General features: G+C 41.0%; 1 protein-coding gene across 2 annotated transcripts in view; it reads left to right on the plus strand.

Annotated features, from left to right (window-relative positions):
• slc2a8 (solute carrier family 2 member 8) overlaps positions 1–15,337 on the plus strand; it is a 40,709-nt gene extending 25,372 nt beyond the window's left edge. The window contains exons 6-10 of one of the 2 annotated variants that reach the window (XM_072240019.1): positions 186–335; positions 912–1,020; positions 3,533–3,700; positions 4,408–4,553; positions 14,935–15,337. In XM_072240019.1, coding sequence (XP_072096120.1) covers positions 186–335; positions 912–1,020; positions 3,533–3,700; positions 4,408–4,553; positions 14,935–15,003 — 642 coding nt within the window. In that variant the 3' untranslated portion in view covers positions 15,004–15,337. Of the gene's footprint in view, positions 1–185; positions 336–911; positions 1,021–3,532; positions 3,701–4,407; positions 4,554–6,776; positions 9,113–14,934 lie in introns of those variants that run through there. The other variant, XM_072240018.1, reaches the window with a different exon arrangement.
• The last annotated feature ends 2,174 nt before the right edge of the window (positions 15,338–17,511 follow it).

The following is a 17,511-nucleotide window of genomic DNA, read 5'->3' on the forward strand; positions in this document are numbered from 1 at the left end:
CTGCACATATTTGAACTTTGTCATTGACACAACACATTTTATTCTATATTTCAATATAGATATGATGAATAAAGCTATCTTTACCTTTAGTGCACCTGGGTAACATGTTGCAGTGGGCTTATTTCTGTACTGCAATATTTATTCCAAAAGTTGTCTCCTTAATTTTACTTCAATTCTGTTTGCAGGATACCAAATTTGCACTGTCTGATCTTAAAGATCCAACTGTTTACAAGCCTTTCCTTATTGGGATATTTCTGATGCTCTTTCAGCAGTTGAGTGGAATCAATGCTGTTATGTTTTATGCTGAAACCATCTTTGAGCATGCAAATTTTAAGGTAAAGTTTCATAATCATAGGCAGTGTATTTTAATTCTACAATATACGTTCCATGCTCTTACTAAGAAAACTATTCGTAAGAAATCTGCTTATTCTTCTAGACCTTATTGTCTATTTGTCTCTATTGTTTCTAATTTAACGTATAAAGCCAGAGTGGTGCGGTCAACAGTGGACCAAGTTACTTATGTTGGTTGTTGAAATATTGTGGGTAATATAGCATAGTACTAGAGGAGGGTATATCTTATTAGAGTTCATCTAGCACCCTGGCAACACCTTTTAGCAGCTTGCTTTTGTCAGTTTCCTATATTTTCTTCCTTGCCTGGCCAAGATTCCTGGTTTTCAATCCATGCCACATGAATGTATACTCTCATGAAATACATTGGGATGATTTGTCTCAAAAATGCACTTTTAAGAAACCAGGGTAGAAGAAGGAGATAGGTTCTGTTTTTCTTTTGGGTGCATTCGTCACTAGAAGTGACCAAAAGAGTGCTGTTTGTTGATTTAATATTTAGAGAATGATGTTGTGCTGTTTTTGCTTTATTGGAGTAGATTGTGTTCATCTGTATTCTCTTTTAGAACGGTAGTGAAGGTTCAGTAATAGTTGGTGTTGTTCAAGTGGTTTTCACTGCAATAGCTGCTCTTATCATGGACAAAGCAGGGAGAAAAATCCTCCTGGCAGTATCAGGTGAGCTCCTAACAGATGGACTACTTCAAGGCTCTGTATAATTAAAAAAAACTTATTTTTATTATAACTAGATATATTTATTGTAATTAGATTTTTTTTCTCTTTTACACTGTACTGCTGCTGCAAAAGAACACATTTCACAATGTGCCAGTGATGTTAAATCTGATTCTAAACTCTTCATGTGTATATCTAAAATCCAAGATGTGAACCAAAAGTAATTTTGTCTTAATAAGACTGATGGTGCAAATTCAGTATTTCTAAAGGTACTTGAGGCATTCATTGTAAAGGTTATCAACCTTAAAAGATCTGTCTGGTGTAAACTCTGCGCAGTGGCAGACGCTTTATAGCAACGTCATGAAAGATCGCACCTACCTGCTCAGGGACCATTCCTCCCACTCCCATCAGGAAGATGACATAGCATCCACACCAGGACCACCAGACTGAAAAATAGCTAGCTTCTTGCATGAGTAAGGCTGATCAATGCCTCCACCCACTAACCCACACCCCCCTCAACCGCTTGCTACTTTATCATTACCTGCCAATTACCTTATGTACAGACACTCCTGTGTGTAGTGTCCCTTCATGGACATATAATCAATCTATGTATATTAGTTATGTATTTGTATTTGTTTTTTTTATTGTGTTCTTTATCTTAATTGTTTTTTTTTTGTGCTGCATTGGATCCGGAGTAAAAATTATTTCATTCTCCTTTACACTTATGTACTTAAAATGACATTAAACAATCTTGAATCTTGAAGATCTTGAATTGAGGAATGCTGAGGCCTCATCTAGCTCTCTCAACATACTGAGACCCCGTTGACAGCCCAATTAAACTCCGTCCCCCCTGCATGGCTGTGAGATAATTGCATGCTTCCAGCCTGCCCTGCCAGACCATGCTAATGTAATTGTTTCATTTTTTTTCCTCCTCATACTTGGATTTGATAGCAGTATGAGTGTGGGTGCAGTAATAGTAGAAGGTGTTGAATCTCGCGCACTGAACCAGTTCCAGGGTTCCACTGGCAAGTTATAGCATCACATCAATCTGAATTCATGTAGATTGCAGAATATGCTTTACTCCTCCGGTTGCTGAATGTCACCACCTTTCAACCTTGTAGAGGGAGTTGCCGAAAATCTGAAGAACCAGAGAAGTCAAAGTTGGGTTTTATTGCCCTCCGCAGGGGCGCAGTGAAAAACTTAATTTCAGTAACATCACAGGCACACGGCATCAGATAAGAATCCTCACAAGAAAAACACAAACATATTATACATGACCTTTTACAAGGAAGATAATGAGAGCAAAAACAAAGTCTCCTGTAGTGCAAGGTGATCACAGTGTGGCCATCTGGATGCCTAACGTGCATCTCCTCAAACAGATTCTTTATTCCGAGTTGAGGGAAGGTCAGTGAGCCCCTAATGGACAAAGGAAATCCTTCAAAGATAATATTAAAACCAGCCGGAATAAATTCAGAATTACACCTAAAAGCTAGGAAGACATACCATTCAATAGATACACCTGGAGAAAATCTGTTCAAGCGGGAGCTGTGTTATATGAGAACGACCTTTGCTGTGCTACAAATGGAAGGTGGAAAAGGAGAGACTGTAAAACCAAAAGACCCAACCACTAACCACATCCACCACTTACTCCTTCCCACATTGCACCAGAATATGTGGATGCCAGCTCAGCCTCTAAAACATCCTGAGGACCTACCAGTAGACAATCCTTAGGAGAGCATCATACTCGACGAGTGATTACATTACTACTGTGTAATATAATGATTAGTAACGTTCTCCATCGAAGGAGAGAGAGGTCGAACCTGCAGCAACTGGAGCAGAGACCAGCAACTCGCTGTTCCGATCTTGCACATCATTTCACCAGGCCCCCAGTCTTGGGGACTGACAGCCTCTCACTCTCCGTCAAAGGAGAGTACAGCAGCACAAATCGCTTGCTATCTCAATGTTTCAGACTCCCAGGACACTTTAGTCGGCGAAGAGCATATTCATATATGGGGTGGCTCCCCAAAGGCGTACATCTTCCTGGAGACAGCAAAGCGTCAGGCCGCACAGCCCATCCAGAAACCACCGTTTATGGAGAATCTGAGTTTGAACCTTAGATCATGGGCTCCAACAGAACCCCAACCTTGAAAAGAAAAGAAAGGGATAAGAGTAGAAGAGTAAGCAAATTTATGGACAAACTGGAAGAAGTCACCTGGGTCAGCAAAAACTACAGGTGCCATCTTTCCACACTCCTCCTCTTGTCTACTATCTACTAGTTATTTACATTATAGCTTCTGAAATCCTACCTGCAAAAGTTGTACTGGAGGGGTTGCCACAGGACTATAGCGTAGTCCAAACTTTTCTGAGGTCAGCAGGAGACTGAATATAAATTTGCATCAGTGAGGTTAACACCGACATAAAGTTTAGTATGCTTGGGCTGGTAGGAAGTGCAACCTTTTAAACTTAATCATAACTGGAGCTTTCACCAGTCAGTAATTTTTTTCTCTTTATTTAACAGCTTCGATCATGTGTGCCAGTACCGCAGTCTTTGGGGTGTATTTTAAAATCTGGCAAGAAAATTCCAATAACTCTTCCCTTCACAAGCTTGATGCTCAAAATTCAGTCTCTGTGGCGGCAGATGCTCCAACTTGGTTACCTCTTGTCTGTCTGGTTATTTTTATAGCAGGTAAATTTAACCCAATCATCTATTTTTACAAGTTTTGAATGCTCTTTTGAAATGCAAAAGCATTTTCCCAAGTTCACGATTCAAATCTGAAGGTCAAACTTAAGGACAGAATGCTGGGTTAATGGCAGAATTCTTAGCAGTGTGGAGGAATGGTGGGATCTTGGGGTCCCTCAAAGTTGTCCCACAAGTTGATAGGGTTGTTAAGGAGGCATATGATGTGTTAGCCTTCATTAGTGAGGAATTAAGTTCAAGAGCCATGAGGTAATGTTGCAGCTCTACAAAACCATGGTTTAGACCACACAAGATACTGTGTTCAGTCTGGTCTCCGAATTACAGGAAGCATGTGAAAGCTTTAGAGTCTGCAGAGGAGATTTACCAGGCTTTTGCCTGAACTACAGAGCGTGTCTTATGAGGATAGATCGAGTGAGCTAGTTCTTTGGGGCAGTGAATTCCACAGATTCATCATGCTCTGGCTAAAGAAATTCCTCATCTCTGTTCTAAGGGACAGCCTAGAGGGCTGTATCATCTGGTCCTAGACTCCCCCATTATAGGATATGATGGCATGACACTAACCAATCATAGTTTCAATGCCATCTGTTGGTAGTGATTATCTCAGAGAAAATAAATGAGGCTTAAAACTGAACTGTAATACTTATGTTGGTTTTTTTAAGCAAGATTTACTAATGAACATAAATTATCCCCTTCAGGATTTGCCATTGGCTGTGGCCCAATTCCATGGCTGGTGATGTCAGAGATATTTCCAGTAAGAGTGAGAGGCATTGCAAGTGGAGCCTGTGTCCTAACAAACTGGATAACTGCATTCCTAGTAACTAAGGAATTTAATGATCTTCTTGTAAGTATTTATCTGATGTATTTCTCCAATTAGCTTGCATTAAAAAAAAAATTCTTAACATGAGTTCAAATTGACAGCGTGTCTTCATCTTCGAGGACCTGGACATTGTTGTAAAGACCAGCACTCTTTTGGCCACAAACATGACATTCTGCAGATGGTGGAAACCTAGAATAGCGCACGCAAAGTGCTAGAGGAATTCAGCAGGTCAGGTAGCATCTATGGAGAAGAAGAAACAGTCGCTGTTTTGGGCTGAGATGCTTCATTGGGGTATTTTGGCTACTCCCTGTTTGTCTACATAAGTAGTGGTGAGCTGCTGTTTTGAACCGCTGCAGTACTCGTGGTGAGGTGCTTCCACAGTGCCTTTGGGAAACAAATTCTATGATTTGGATTTGGTGACAATGATGTGCAAGCAATATATTGACAAATCAGAATAGTGCGTGGCTTGGAGGGCATTGTTCTTTGAGGCAGAAGAGCAGTCAGAGTAGCAGAGGTAGTTAACTCCAGTGTGGTATACACAGAAGCCACAACAGTGTCATCCGTGACAGGAGGGACAGTTCGAGGTGATTGATGTCAATCGAGCAGATAAGGATGATGAGTTTAAGAGATGAAGTTGTAATCATATAGACTAGTGAATCATATTCTGATGAACACTGACTTGGGTCTTGCCATTGAGGTTAAGCTGCAAGATACTGAGCTGTACTTTCGTACCCAGGGTGCTCATTTGGTTCGTTCAACAAAATTTAAATTTTTTTTTAAAGACTAGCTTAATTTATCAAATGTACATAGAACATGCCGGCTCGTGGTGTAGTGGCATCTGCACTGGATGGAGTTGAGTGTTCCTGGGTTTGAATCCAGCCAGCTCCTTGCACGTTTTCTATCTGTGCTGGGTTCAGCATCAAATTATCAACTCTGCCTCCTTTTTTTAAAAAAAAATTTTGAAGTGCTAAAGGAATGGCAATGTTGCCGCCTGATACACCACAAGGCGTGGAAAGGAACAACAACAGTTCACATTGAAATGTATCATTTGCATCGAGAATGTGCCCGAAGTGTCACCCCGCTAACGACTGTTGGCCAGAAAGAACTACAGTCTACAAATCGGTGAATTGGAATGAATCAAGGACAGTGGAAGCAGACAGACCAACTGCCTTTGTTCTTGCCGTGAGGGAGGAGATGGAGACTGCCATTTTTTTTTCTTTTTGAAGGGACTGTGTTCTCCATTTTATGAGCTAAAGTGGCTTGATTTGATCAGTGTTTTGAAGTCAACCTAATGATGCCTCAGGTAAAATACTGACCTAGGATAATTTCCGAACACAAGGTTACTTGTGAGGTGTTCTTTGGTTGGATATAACATGTAGTTTTGTGACTGGTGGAGCCTATGCCTGTCCTTAGTGATTCAAGCTGGTTGCTGATTTATGGCTCTTTGTTCTCAATTATTGATTGCCACTTGCTGGGAAGAGGGCAATAAATGCATGCTGGCCTGGAGCTGAGCCAATAAAAACACGTTAAAGATCAGACAGATGACCAACAACCAATGACACTGGAATATAACATCTGGGGGGAATAAAGAAGGATCTGCCTTGATTGAATGGCGGAGCAAACTCGATGGGCAAATCGCCTAATTTTGCTCCTATGTCTTATGGTCTTATGGAATTGGTAAGGAATGAAAATAAAAATAGACACTTCAAGTGTGCCAACAACGCTAACTCTATATATAGAACAACCATTGCGGATGAGGAGGACCCGAGGGACTTGAGGTTGGAAACAGGACTGCAAGGAGCATGTGGCCAGCAGCAGAAACTCCTTTTTAACTGGTATTATATTTTCTGTTCTTTGTTCATGGAAGGTCAGGGAAACTTGGGTGTGCACACAGGTATTTGGTTGTGTAGGTTCATGTGTTCTTCTGTTGAGGCAATAAAGGTACTTGTTGGTATTTACAGATTTTCTCTGTCTCCCTGACCACTATTACAAGGGATGGTTCTTGTAACACAGCGCCAACATAGTTTGCCCACAACTTAGTAATGCCAACTGGTACATCTTTTTGGAATGTGGGAGGAAACTGGAGCACCTGGAGGAAACCCAAGTGATCATGGGGACGATGTATGAATTCCTCTCCGTGGATGCTGCCTGGCTTGCTGAGGTCCTCCATTTTGTGTTGTTCATGTGTCTGTCTGGGTGTGCGTGTGTGGGCAATGCGAAGTGACAAACTCTTTATTCTTCTTCTAGGAGAACATTACTCAATATGGGACCTTCTGGCTTTTTTCTGGTTTCTGTTTCCTGAATCTCCTCTTCACGATATTCTTCATACCTGAAACCAAAGGGAAAACACTGGAACAAATAGAGGCCCATTTTAAAGTATCTGCCTGAGTGCCCACAAACTGAATACCTGTTTAAGATGCTGTGTGACAGTCGGTCGCTGATCTTTAAGTAGTTAACCAATACTCTGCGGCTAATATTTGGTTGGCAATACTGCAACCCCATTTTGTTTACTTATCTTCATCCAGTATTGTCAGTAGGTGGTTTTACGGGTGTATGGCAAAATCATTGAGTATGTGTGTTGGCACTCAGTAGCCAAGCTACACCAGCTGAACATTGGGCCCAAATGACTGTGCTGCCATTCCTATGGTTAATAGTTGGTGTTTAGGAAGCAATGAAGATCCTCCATCTTTGCTGGCACTTCATCGTGTCAGTAGCTTCCTCTTGGTTTTCACTACTGTCAATCATGCAAGTCCCAGGTGGAGACTTGGGTGTAGAAGGATTCTTGATTGCTGTATTCATAACAATTTTTTTTTAAACAGACAAAGTTGTTAGCCTTGAGCTGAAACCCCGAACCTGGACCACTCTCAGTGTGACTCTACCCTTGATCTGCTTGGCACGGGTGACCCTATTAAGAGCCAAAACGTAAAGCCCTGACTCCAGCCAGCATAGCTCTCTGGGTCACTGGCTGTGGTCCTCTTGAAGGATAAATGATGTACTGGAGAGATATTACTTAGTTTGTTTACTTTGGGATTAGTTTTAATAAATCATGGTCCTATTTTACATCAAAGTTTTAATTTTCGTTCCATACTTTGGGGAAGGTGACACTGGCTTTCTGATTTTTCTGGTGCCCATTATCACACTGACTTATTTTTTGTCACTTTTCTTACGCTTTGCTTTTTTTTAAATTAAAAAACAAAATCAGAATTCAAAGTGTATTAAGAGATTATGTTGCCATATACAACCGTAGGGTTGTATATAGGTCCATTTTAAAGAAAGACTGTTTATGCAATCAATTCCTCTGGCCATCTTAAAGTAAAATGTCGACAGGTTTGTAGTCTGGGGCACAATAGTCATATCGAACTTTTTTTGGAGCTGAACGTGATCGGGGAATATTCACATGAGGGCTGAAATCTGAGAAACTGCAGTCAGTGTTAGAATGGAACAGCCAAAAAGAAGCTGCAAAGCTTGCCTAAAAATTAAAAATAAAGCCAGAAATCTGAAGTAAAAACAGAAAATATGAGAAACACTCAGCAGGGTAGTCAGCATTTATGGAAACAAACAGTTAGTAATAAACAAGAGAAATTCTGCAGATGTTGGAAATCCAAAGCAACACGCACAAAATGCTGGAAGAACTCAGCAGGTCAGGCTGCATCAATGGAAATGAATAAACAGTCAACCTTTTGGGCCAAGACCCTTCTTCAGAACAGTTAATATTGCATGTCCAAAACCCTTCATCATATCCAACAGTTCTGCTTTTAATTGCTTACCCCTTTTGTAGAAAATGGGTGACAGAGTTTGACTGCCTAAAGCACAGAAACTATCTTAAAATGGATGATTCAATGCAAGTATTTTATTTGCACATGACCAGGGGATGAAAATGGACAGGAAATAAAGAAGTTTCACAGTAGGGCAGAATACTGTATTTGAGAACCATTATTTTAATTGTATTCCAAACTTGGTGTCCAGTGGGACCATTTTGTTTTAATGCAGAAATGGGTAAACTTTATGCCATCTTAAGCTTTAACTTGAAGGACACACATGTTCTTTGCCTTGATATTTGGTGCATGTTTACTTTTAATGTATCCTAATTTTAACACTACCTCACTGCAATTGTTTAATCTGTGAAGCATACCATGTTTACACATTTTATTGATTGCATCTGCTGATATGAGTCATTTAAATGAAATTAACATAATTGTGTGCCAATCCATAATATCATTGAGAACCTGACGTTCCTAATTAAAGTAGTAAAAAGGCCTGTTGGTAAATTGAATGTTGTTTTGGCTTTTCTATTTGCAATGCTTTTTGTTCAACTGTTTTTTTTAAATCCTTTTTGAACAAGCTTACTCTCAACTAATGCAGAGGACGAAGTGAAAGTTAATTATTTTAATTTTCTTTTAACATTTCCCAAGTTTAACGCTACCTCACTGATAGTTTAATCTGTAAATCATATGTTTGCCCTGTTTATTGATTGTTAGATGGTCTGCTGATACTACCAGTCATTTAAATGAAGCTAACATCGTGTATGCCAATTTATAGTATTATTGAGAACTTGACATTTCTAATTAAAGGAGAAAAACATCTATTTGGTAAATAGAATGTTTTTGGTTTTCTGTTTGCAGTGTTTTTATTCTGTAATGATATTACAATGTGTTGCTGCCTGTTATGCCGCTGGGGTTTAGGGCAGTAATGAAGGCCCTCTGTCTCGGGTGTTCAGGGCTTCCTTCATCATGTCAGTTCCCTCTTGGTTTTCACTACTGTCAGTCATGCAAGTCCCGGGCAAAGACTCAGGAATACAGTTGCACTCAGATGTTTCCATAACCATTTTTTTTTTAAACCAGTCAGGGTTGTTAGCCCTGAGGTGATCCCCCAAACCTGGTGGACCAGTGGACCAGGCTCAGTCTGCACCTACGCTTTGACATGGGTGACCCTACTAAGAGCCAAAGTATAAAGCCCTGACTCCAGCCTACATAGCTCTCTGGGTCATTGAAGCACACAAGCTTCCAACCCAGGACAATAATTAATAATTATCATTTTTGTAACTTTTTTTCTTATCTTTTTGTCCAAGTAACCTTGCTCTGAACTAATGTAAAGAACTCGAGTGAACCTTTTATCGATGAAAGCCAGGTACAGTGCAGGATTAGCAATAGAGTAGAAACATCCCCTCCCTCGCATGAAAAGGGCTATGCACATAGATTAGTTACTGTAATATTCAGTCTGTTTTAGAGATGTATTGATAACTTCTGTGAGTAAAACATTGATTCAAAGTTCAAAGTAAATTTATTATCAAAGTACATACCTTGAGGTTCATTTTTATTATGGGCACTCATTAAATCTCCAGAATAATAATCATAACAGAATTAATGAATGAACGCCCAACTAGGGTGTTCAAACAGTGTGCAAAAGACAAGTTGCAAATACAAAAAGAAGAAATAATAAATTTATAACCAATAAATTTTGAGAATGTGAGATGAAATCCTTGAAAGTGAATCCATATGTTTTGAGAATCTCTGCTGGGTTGTGGCTGCAGTTACCCATTAACTGAATTCAGACAAATACTTCCCACTCATTCCTCAACATAAACATAGGAGACTCTGCAGATGTTGGAAATCCAGAGTAACACGCAGACCCGATGAAGTGCGGACTGTTTTTCCCTCTGCATAGATGCTGCCTAACCTGCTGAGTTCCTCCAACATTTTGTGTGTGTGTTACATTCATTCTGCAATCACACATTATTGTTCACAAGGAGAACTGTCACCACACTGTTCTGAAATCTGAACAAAGAAATGCTATTTTTAAACAGAATTGACTAGTAGTTACGGATATTGACCATTTGGTAAACTGTTCCAGTTCCATATTTGCAAGATCAATCACCATTCACAAAACAGATAGTACTCAGACAGCAATGGGAATTGAACCCTGGTTGTGATTGCAAGATCATTGGTGCTGTTAAGAGTTAAAACTAACCACTATACTGCCATCTACGCTAGAAGAAGAAAATTCAACACACCATTCATAATGAATAACTTGGGATTCTTGGATGAATTGAATTTGTCAGCTTTTTAATATATTTCAGGTTTCTGCCATTAAAACAATGTTTTAAATAGCAAACTGAACATGACAGAGCACCGTTAGGATCTTTGCCAAATTTAACACTAAGCCATTGAAGGAAAAAGCCAAGTGTTCAGTCAAAGAGAAAGACTGAAGAAGCAAAATGGTAACAGCAGTTAGCAGAATCACTTAGTGCTTCAATTCCTGCTTCTGTCTTTAAGGAGTTTGCATGTTCTCCCCTTAACCACATGAGTTTCTTCCAGGTGCTTCAGTTTTCTCCCACATTCCAAAGACGTGTGGCAACATTAATCCTCGCTGATTTAATGTGATACAAATGATGCATTTTACTGCATGTTTCTATATATGTTCATTTGTTCGTTATGTGCCATGTTGTACGATGTGGGTGATCATAGTCTTTCCATGACCATGATAGTTGTTGGCAAATTTTTCTACAGAAATACTTTGCCATTGCCTTCTGGGCAGTGTCTTTAGAAGATGGGTGACCCCAGCCATTATCAATGCACTTCAGAGACTGTCTGCCTGGTGTCAGTGGTTGCATGACCAGGACTTGTGATATGCACCGGCTGCTCGCACAACTGTCCATCACCTCCCATGGTTTCATGTGGCCCTGATTAGGGGATCATATACGTGCTACATCTTGCCCAAAGGTGACCTGTAGGCTAGTGGAGGGAAGGAGTGCCTTTAGAGGTTAATTTGCAGGTTGAATCTGAGGTCAGGAATGCAAATGCAATGTTAGGATTCATTTCAAGAGGATTAGAATATAAAAGCAAGGATGTAATGTTGAGACTTTATGAAGAACTGGTGAGGCCTCATTTGAAGTATTGTGAGCAGTTTTTGGGCCTCTTAGAAAATATACTGAAACTGGAGAGGGTTCAGAGGAGGTTCACAAAAATAATTCTGGCTTGTATGAAGAGTGTGATGGCTCAGGGCCCACATTCACTAGAATTCAGAAGAATGAGAGGTGACCTCATTGAAACCTACTGAATGGTGAAAGGCCTTGATAGAGTGGATGTTTCCTATGGTGGGGGAGTCTAAGACCAGAGGACACAGCTTCAGAATACAGCAGTGTCCTTTTAGAACAGAGATGAGGAATTTCTTTAGCCAGAGAGTGGTGAATCTGTGGAACTTGTTGCCACAGGCAGCTGTGGAGGCCAGATCTATAGGTATATTTAAGGCAGAAGTTGATAAATTCTTGATTGGTCAGGACATGAGGAGATATGGGGAGAAGGCAGAGGGGAAAATTAGATCTGCCATGATGAAATGGCAAAGTGGACTGACAGACCAAATGTCATAATTCTGCTCCAATATTTGATGGTTTTATGGGCTTACACCTCCTCATGTAGAGACATGTCTACATAGGAGGAGAAGATGGTGACGCGACACAGCACGCTATGTCTATCGGGACTATCGGGAGTCGACTGGAACTTTTAAGACTTTTTTTTTTACTGTGCCCATGGTCTGCTCTTTATCAAATAATGGTATTGCTTTGTACTGCTGTATGTTATAATTACGTGGTCTTGTCAGTGTTAGTCTTTAGGTTTGTCCTGTTTTTTTTTTTGTGTGATATCACTCTGGAGGAACATTGTATCATTTTTTAATGCATGCATGCATTTCTAAATGACAGTAAACGAGGACTGAGTGTCCTCATAATCTAATCTAATTTAATCTCTACCTCACCACCCAGTTTTGATGTACATGCTGCAAATAAAATCTCATCTTTAATCTTAAAGGAGGTATTTGGTTTAGAGATGGGAGTCTTGGTCTGTCAGTGGTTGAAGGCAGGTCCTCCAATGTTCTCAAGTGGCCATGTGCACGTCATTGATTGTGTTGGACTGTAGGAAGTTACAGAGATGGGGTTGGGGAGGAGAACCGCAAGAAATGTAGTTGGGCAGTGAAGGAACTGCGCTGTACAAGACAATAGTGAACAGTTAAATTGTGAGGCTCTACGAAAGTGTCATCCTCAGTAAGTTAGCAACCATGGGATGAATTGAATTGATGGATAGCTGATGTTTAGATGTCCTCAGGGGCAGGTGAGAGAGCTGGCCAGGAGTTAATTGGTAAAAATCATCTGCCAGTTACAGTGGTGTAGGTATTTGGAGGCACATTAAAAATTTCTCACTTTTCCACCCACTGATCTGAATTCACATAATTATCGGTTTAGAGTGTTTCTTTTAAGCAGGTGCCAAATTTGTCAAAACATAACCAGCTCTCCTTTTCCTACAGCTGTTGACTGATGTGTTTGCAATTTTTTCAGTTACTGTTACAGACTGCCAACACCTGTAGTCTTTGCAACACACACAAAGTGCTGGAGGAACTCAGCAGCCCAGGCATCATCTATGGAAATGAGTACAGTTGGCTTTTCGGGGTAGTTTTTCTCCTTTCTTGTTCAAAGGAATGTTGGATATTTAAATAACTTTACAAATTACCAAAGTTGATGGGACTGAATGATGAGCTATTAAAGAGTCTGTAGCAACAAGGATCTGGAGTAGTGGGCAAGTTTGACTGGGTTTATTATTGTCACGTGTACTGAGATACAGTGAAAAGTTTTTCATTGCCATCCACACAGATCATTCTATACACAAGGTCATCAAGGAAATTAATTAAAAAATAGAGTGCAGAATTTAATGTTGCAGTGTAACATACACAAAATGCTAGGTGAACTCAGCAGGTCAGGCAGCATCTATGGAAGGAAAAAAAAGAGTCACTGTTTCAGGCCAAGATCCTTTATCTGGACTGGAAGGGGCCAGAAGACTGAATAAGAGGGTGGAGGGAAGGGGGAAGGAGTACAAGCTGTAAAGTGATGGGTGAAACCAGGTGAGAGGAGAGGCAGGTGGGTGGGGGGGGAGGGGTTGAAGTGAGAAACTGGGAGGTAATAGCTGGAAAAGGGCAGAAGGAGGAGGAATCTGATGGGAGAGGAGTGTGAACCATGGGAGAAAGAGGAGGAGGGGGCACCAACTGAACATCAATTTCTCCAACTACCTGGAATATCTTCCCTTCCCCCTTCTCTTTTTCTGGCTTCTCTCTTACACTTCTCACCTGCCTATCACCCTCCAGGTGATAGTTATAGCACAAGCATGACGGGCAACACAGTAGCATAGTGGCTAGTGTAATGCTGTTACAGCACCAGTGGCCCAGGTTCAATCCCATTCCTGTCTGTAAGGAGTTTGTGCACTCTCCCAGTGACTGCATGGGTTTCCTCCAGGCCAAAGATACACAGGTTAGTAGGTTAACTAGTCATGGGTGTAATTGGGTGGTGTGTGTTCATTGGGCTGGCAGGGCCTGTTACCATGCTGTAAATAAATAAAATAATACCAGCCTGTTTATAATTCCACCTTTGAGAATGTGTTTGACCTTAACTGTCCTCTGAAATGGCCCAACAAGTCATACACAGTTACGTCAAATCTACTTAAGTAGATGGTTCCTTAAGGTTGTTATAGCCGGGGGTGGTAATGGGGACAGCTCCCACTACCTGTTAAATGCTCCCAATGGTGTGCATCTCAGGTAGCCTCTGACAACCAAGTCCAGCTCCTGGCCTTCACGTGTGGCTTAGCTACTGAGCCTGGCTGATCCATTTCTACTGACAGGAGAAGGGGCAAATATGGGTTACTGGCACCTTAAAACCAGTCACTTCAGGCAGACGGGGTTCGTCAGCAGTGGTTGGCAGCTCATCTAGGAGGGGGAAATCTCTGATCTCAAACCTCCTCTGCCTTGCAGCTATACCCAGTCATGGGGAAGTCTTTGGGAGTAAACCCCAGGGAAAAATCTAGGGCTGGAGTCCCTAAGGCAGTCCTATGTTGAGTTCAACGCTGACTGGCAACTCCGGCAACTCTGCTGGTACCAAACTGTATCGGTCTCTGCTGTTCCTTTGGATTCATCAGCTGCACAGAGAGGGGGAGCCTGCTACATGGGCAACAGCTTGCTCTCCTTATCGTACTGCCCAGGGTTGCATATCTAGACAGCTAGGATGCACTATCCATGGTCGACCATGAGTAGGTTGTAAGTTTGGCACAACATCATGGGCCAAAAGGCCTGCACAATGCTGTAGTATTCTATGTTGTCTATTCTATGTGCTGCAGTAAATTACATAGGGAAAATTGGAGAGACTAACCAGTATCACTCCAATGGTGATGTGGTTGCAGAAAAGTGATGCTCTGAGCTAATGGATGAGGTTTTAATCATTACATGCTTTCCTTTCTCAAAGTTTAAAGGAGCTTTCCCTCATCATGAATTTGTAATGACTGCCCCTCTGGTTCTTATTGAAATTCAGAATATTCAGCAAAATCTAAAAATAAATATCACTACATGATTAATAATGCAAGATATTTGTTTTCAGCTGCAAAACATAGAAGTGAATCGACTATTAAGGTTTCCCTGGATGTGTACCGAATCCTTCCCATCTTGATGACAGAGACTCTACAGCTAATGAAGTAATTAAGAGCTGTCACCATGCAGTAATCAAGTTGTATACGGCAGCTCCCACAACAATGAGATAATGGCGAGATCACTGAGTTTTATTAATTAATGAGGGAGAAGTATCAGCAAGGATACTGCTCCTACACTTCTTCAGAGGAGTAATTGGATCCTTCATTGGATCACAGCTTTTCCAAATCAGATCCAGCACCTCGGACAGCGCAGCTGATGTCTCAGCTTAGACCCCTGTGCTCAGATCTTTGCTGGTGCAGCCAACTTCTCTGAGACCAAAACCAAATGTTTTGAACATGGTGATTCCATAAAATATAAGACATAGGAGCAGAATTAGGCCATTCAGCCGATTAAGTCTGTTCCACTATTTAATCATGGTTGATTTATTAACCCTCTGAATCCTATTCTCCTGCTTTCTTCACGCCCCTAAGGTGGAGATTGATAGGTTCTTGATTAGTCAGGGTGTGAAAGGTGGGAGAATGGAGTTAGGAGGGAAATGGACCAGCCGTGATGAAATGGTGGAGCAGACTTGATGGACTGAATGGCCTAATTCTGTTCATATGTCCTATGGTCCTTACCAATCAAGAACCTATCAAGCTCCACTTTAAATATACCCAATGACTTAGCCTCCACAGCCTTCTGTGGCAATGAATTCCACAGACACAGAATACCTCCGTCTGGTTAAAGAAATTCCTCAACATCTCTGTTCATTCTATTCTGAGGCTCTACCCTCTAGTCCGAGGCAGTATTGGAAACATCTCTGTGATAATTGCCCTGATTAATCTTAATAGATTTACAGCCCATATGTCAACATCATCACCAAGGACCCCCATGATCCAGCCCATGCTCATTTCTCACTGCGACTATCAGGAAGTAGGTACAGGAGCCTTGGATCCCACACCACCAGGTTTAGGAACAGTTATTACCCCTCAACCATCAGGCTCCAGAAACAGTGTGGATAACTTCACTCACCACAACTCTGAATGGATGCCACAACCTATAGACTCACTTTCAAGGACTCTACAACTGCTAGTATGTATGTATGTATGTATTTATTTATTTATTTATTTATCTATTTGCACAGTTCATCTTCTTTTGAACATTGATTGTCAGCTTTTGTGTGTAAAATTTTCATCGATTCTATTGTATTTCACTGTTTTACTCTGAATGCCTATAAGAAAATAATCTCAATGTTATGTATGGTTATATTAACATAATTTGATAATAAATTTACTTTGAACTTTCAACATATCAGTGCATGCTCTTGGGTAAAAGGGAATCCAATATTTACTCAGCAATTCACTGGTGCCTTTGGGAGTTGTGTGTGTATCCTGAGTATTTCTACAATGTGCCTACAATTCCAACAAATTTCCAGAAGGTGGTGGAACCGTTCCTTAGAGCTGGAGGCATTGAGATGTAAAGCACCCAAGAGCAGCTGCCTGATCTGTTCTCTGTGTTGGCCCTTATGTGTTCCCATTGATCATTTTTCAAGGTTTCTTTCAGAATTAAAAACGTGCTCTTTTTGGAGCAACATACACAAACTGCTGGAGGAACTCAGCGGGTCAAGCAGCGTCTATGGAAATAAACAAACAGTCGATGTTTTGGGCTGAGACCCTTCTTCATGACTTCATACCCCTGTTGGTATGTATGCCATTTCACCAAAGACACTTGAAATTGTCGACAGATTCTGACTAGTTGCATCACCGTCTGGTATGGAGGCTCCACTGCGCAGAATTGGAAAAGGCTGCAGAGGGCTGTGAACTCACCCAGCTCCACCATGGACACTAGCCTCACCACCATTGAGGACATCTTCAAAAGTGCCTCAGAAAGGTGACGCCCATTGTTAAGGCTCCCCATCACCAGGACGTGCCCTCTTCTCATTTTCACCATCGGAAAGGAGGTACAGGAGCCTGAAGGCACACGCTCAGTGATTCAGGAACAGCTTCCTCCCCCGCCATCAGATTCCTAAATGGACATTGAACCCATGAACACTACCTCACTTATTTTTTAATATTTCTGTTTTTGCACTATTATATGTATATTTAATATACATATATAATCACCGTAATTCATCTATTTTTTTCTGTATTTATCATAAATTGCATTGTACTACTGCCACAAACTCAACAAATTTCACGACATATGCCAGTGATATTAAACTTGATTCTACTTCTGATTCCCCCTTTCTTCTCAGTCCTGAAGAAATGTCTTGGCCTGAAACGTTGACTGTTATTTCATTTCCGTAGATGCTGCCTGATGTGCTGAGTTCCTTCCACATTTTGCGTTTGTCACTTTAATGTTCTCCATGGCGTGGAAGAGGTTGAGTGGCACCAGGAACGAAGTAGAGAAGCTGATGAAGGGCAGAAGTGTAGTAATTGGCACAGCAAAAAACTTTTGTTTTATATCCCATCCATACAAATTATTTCACCTATCAGTACATTGAGTTGGTACAAGGGAAAGGCAATCACCAGATTGCAGAATCAAGTGT

This window comes from Mobula birostris, chromosome 22, assembly GCF_030028105.1.
Source record: "Mobula birostris isolate sMobBir1 chromosome 22, sMobBir1.hap1, whole genome shotgun sequence".
NCBI classification, from domain to species: domain Eukaryota; kingdom Metazoa; phylum Chordata; class Chondrichthyes; order Myliobatiformes; family Myliobatidae; genus Mobula; species Mobula birostris.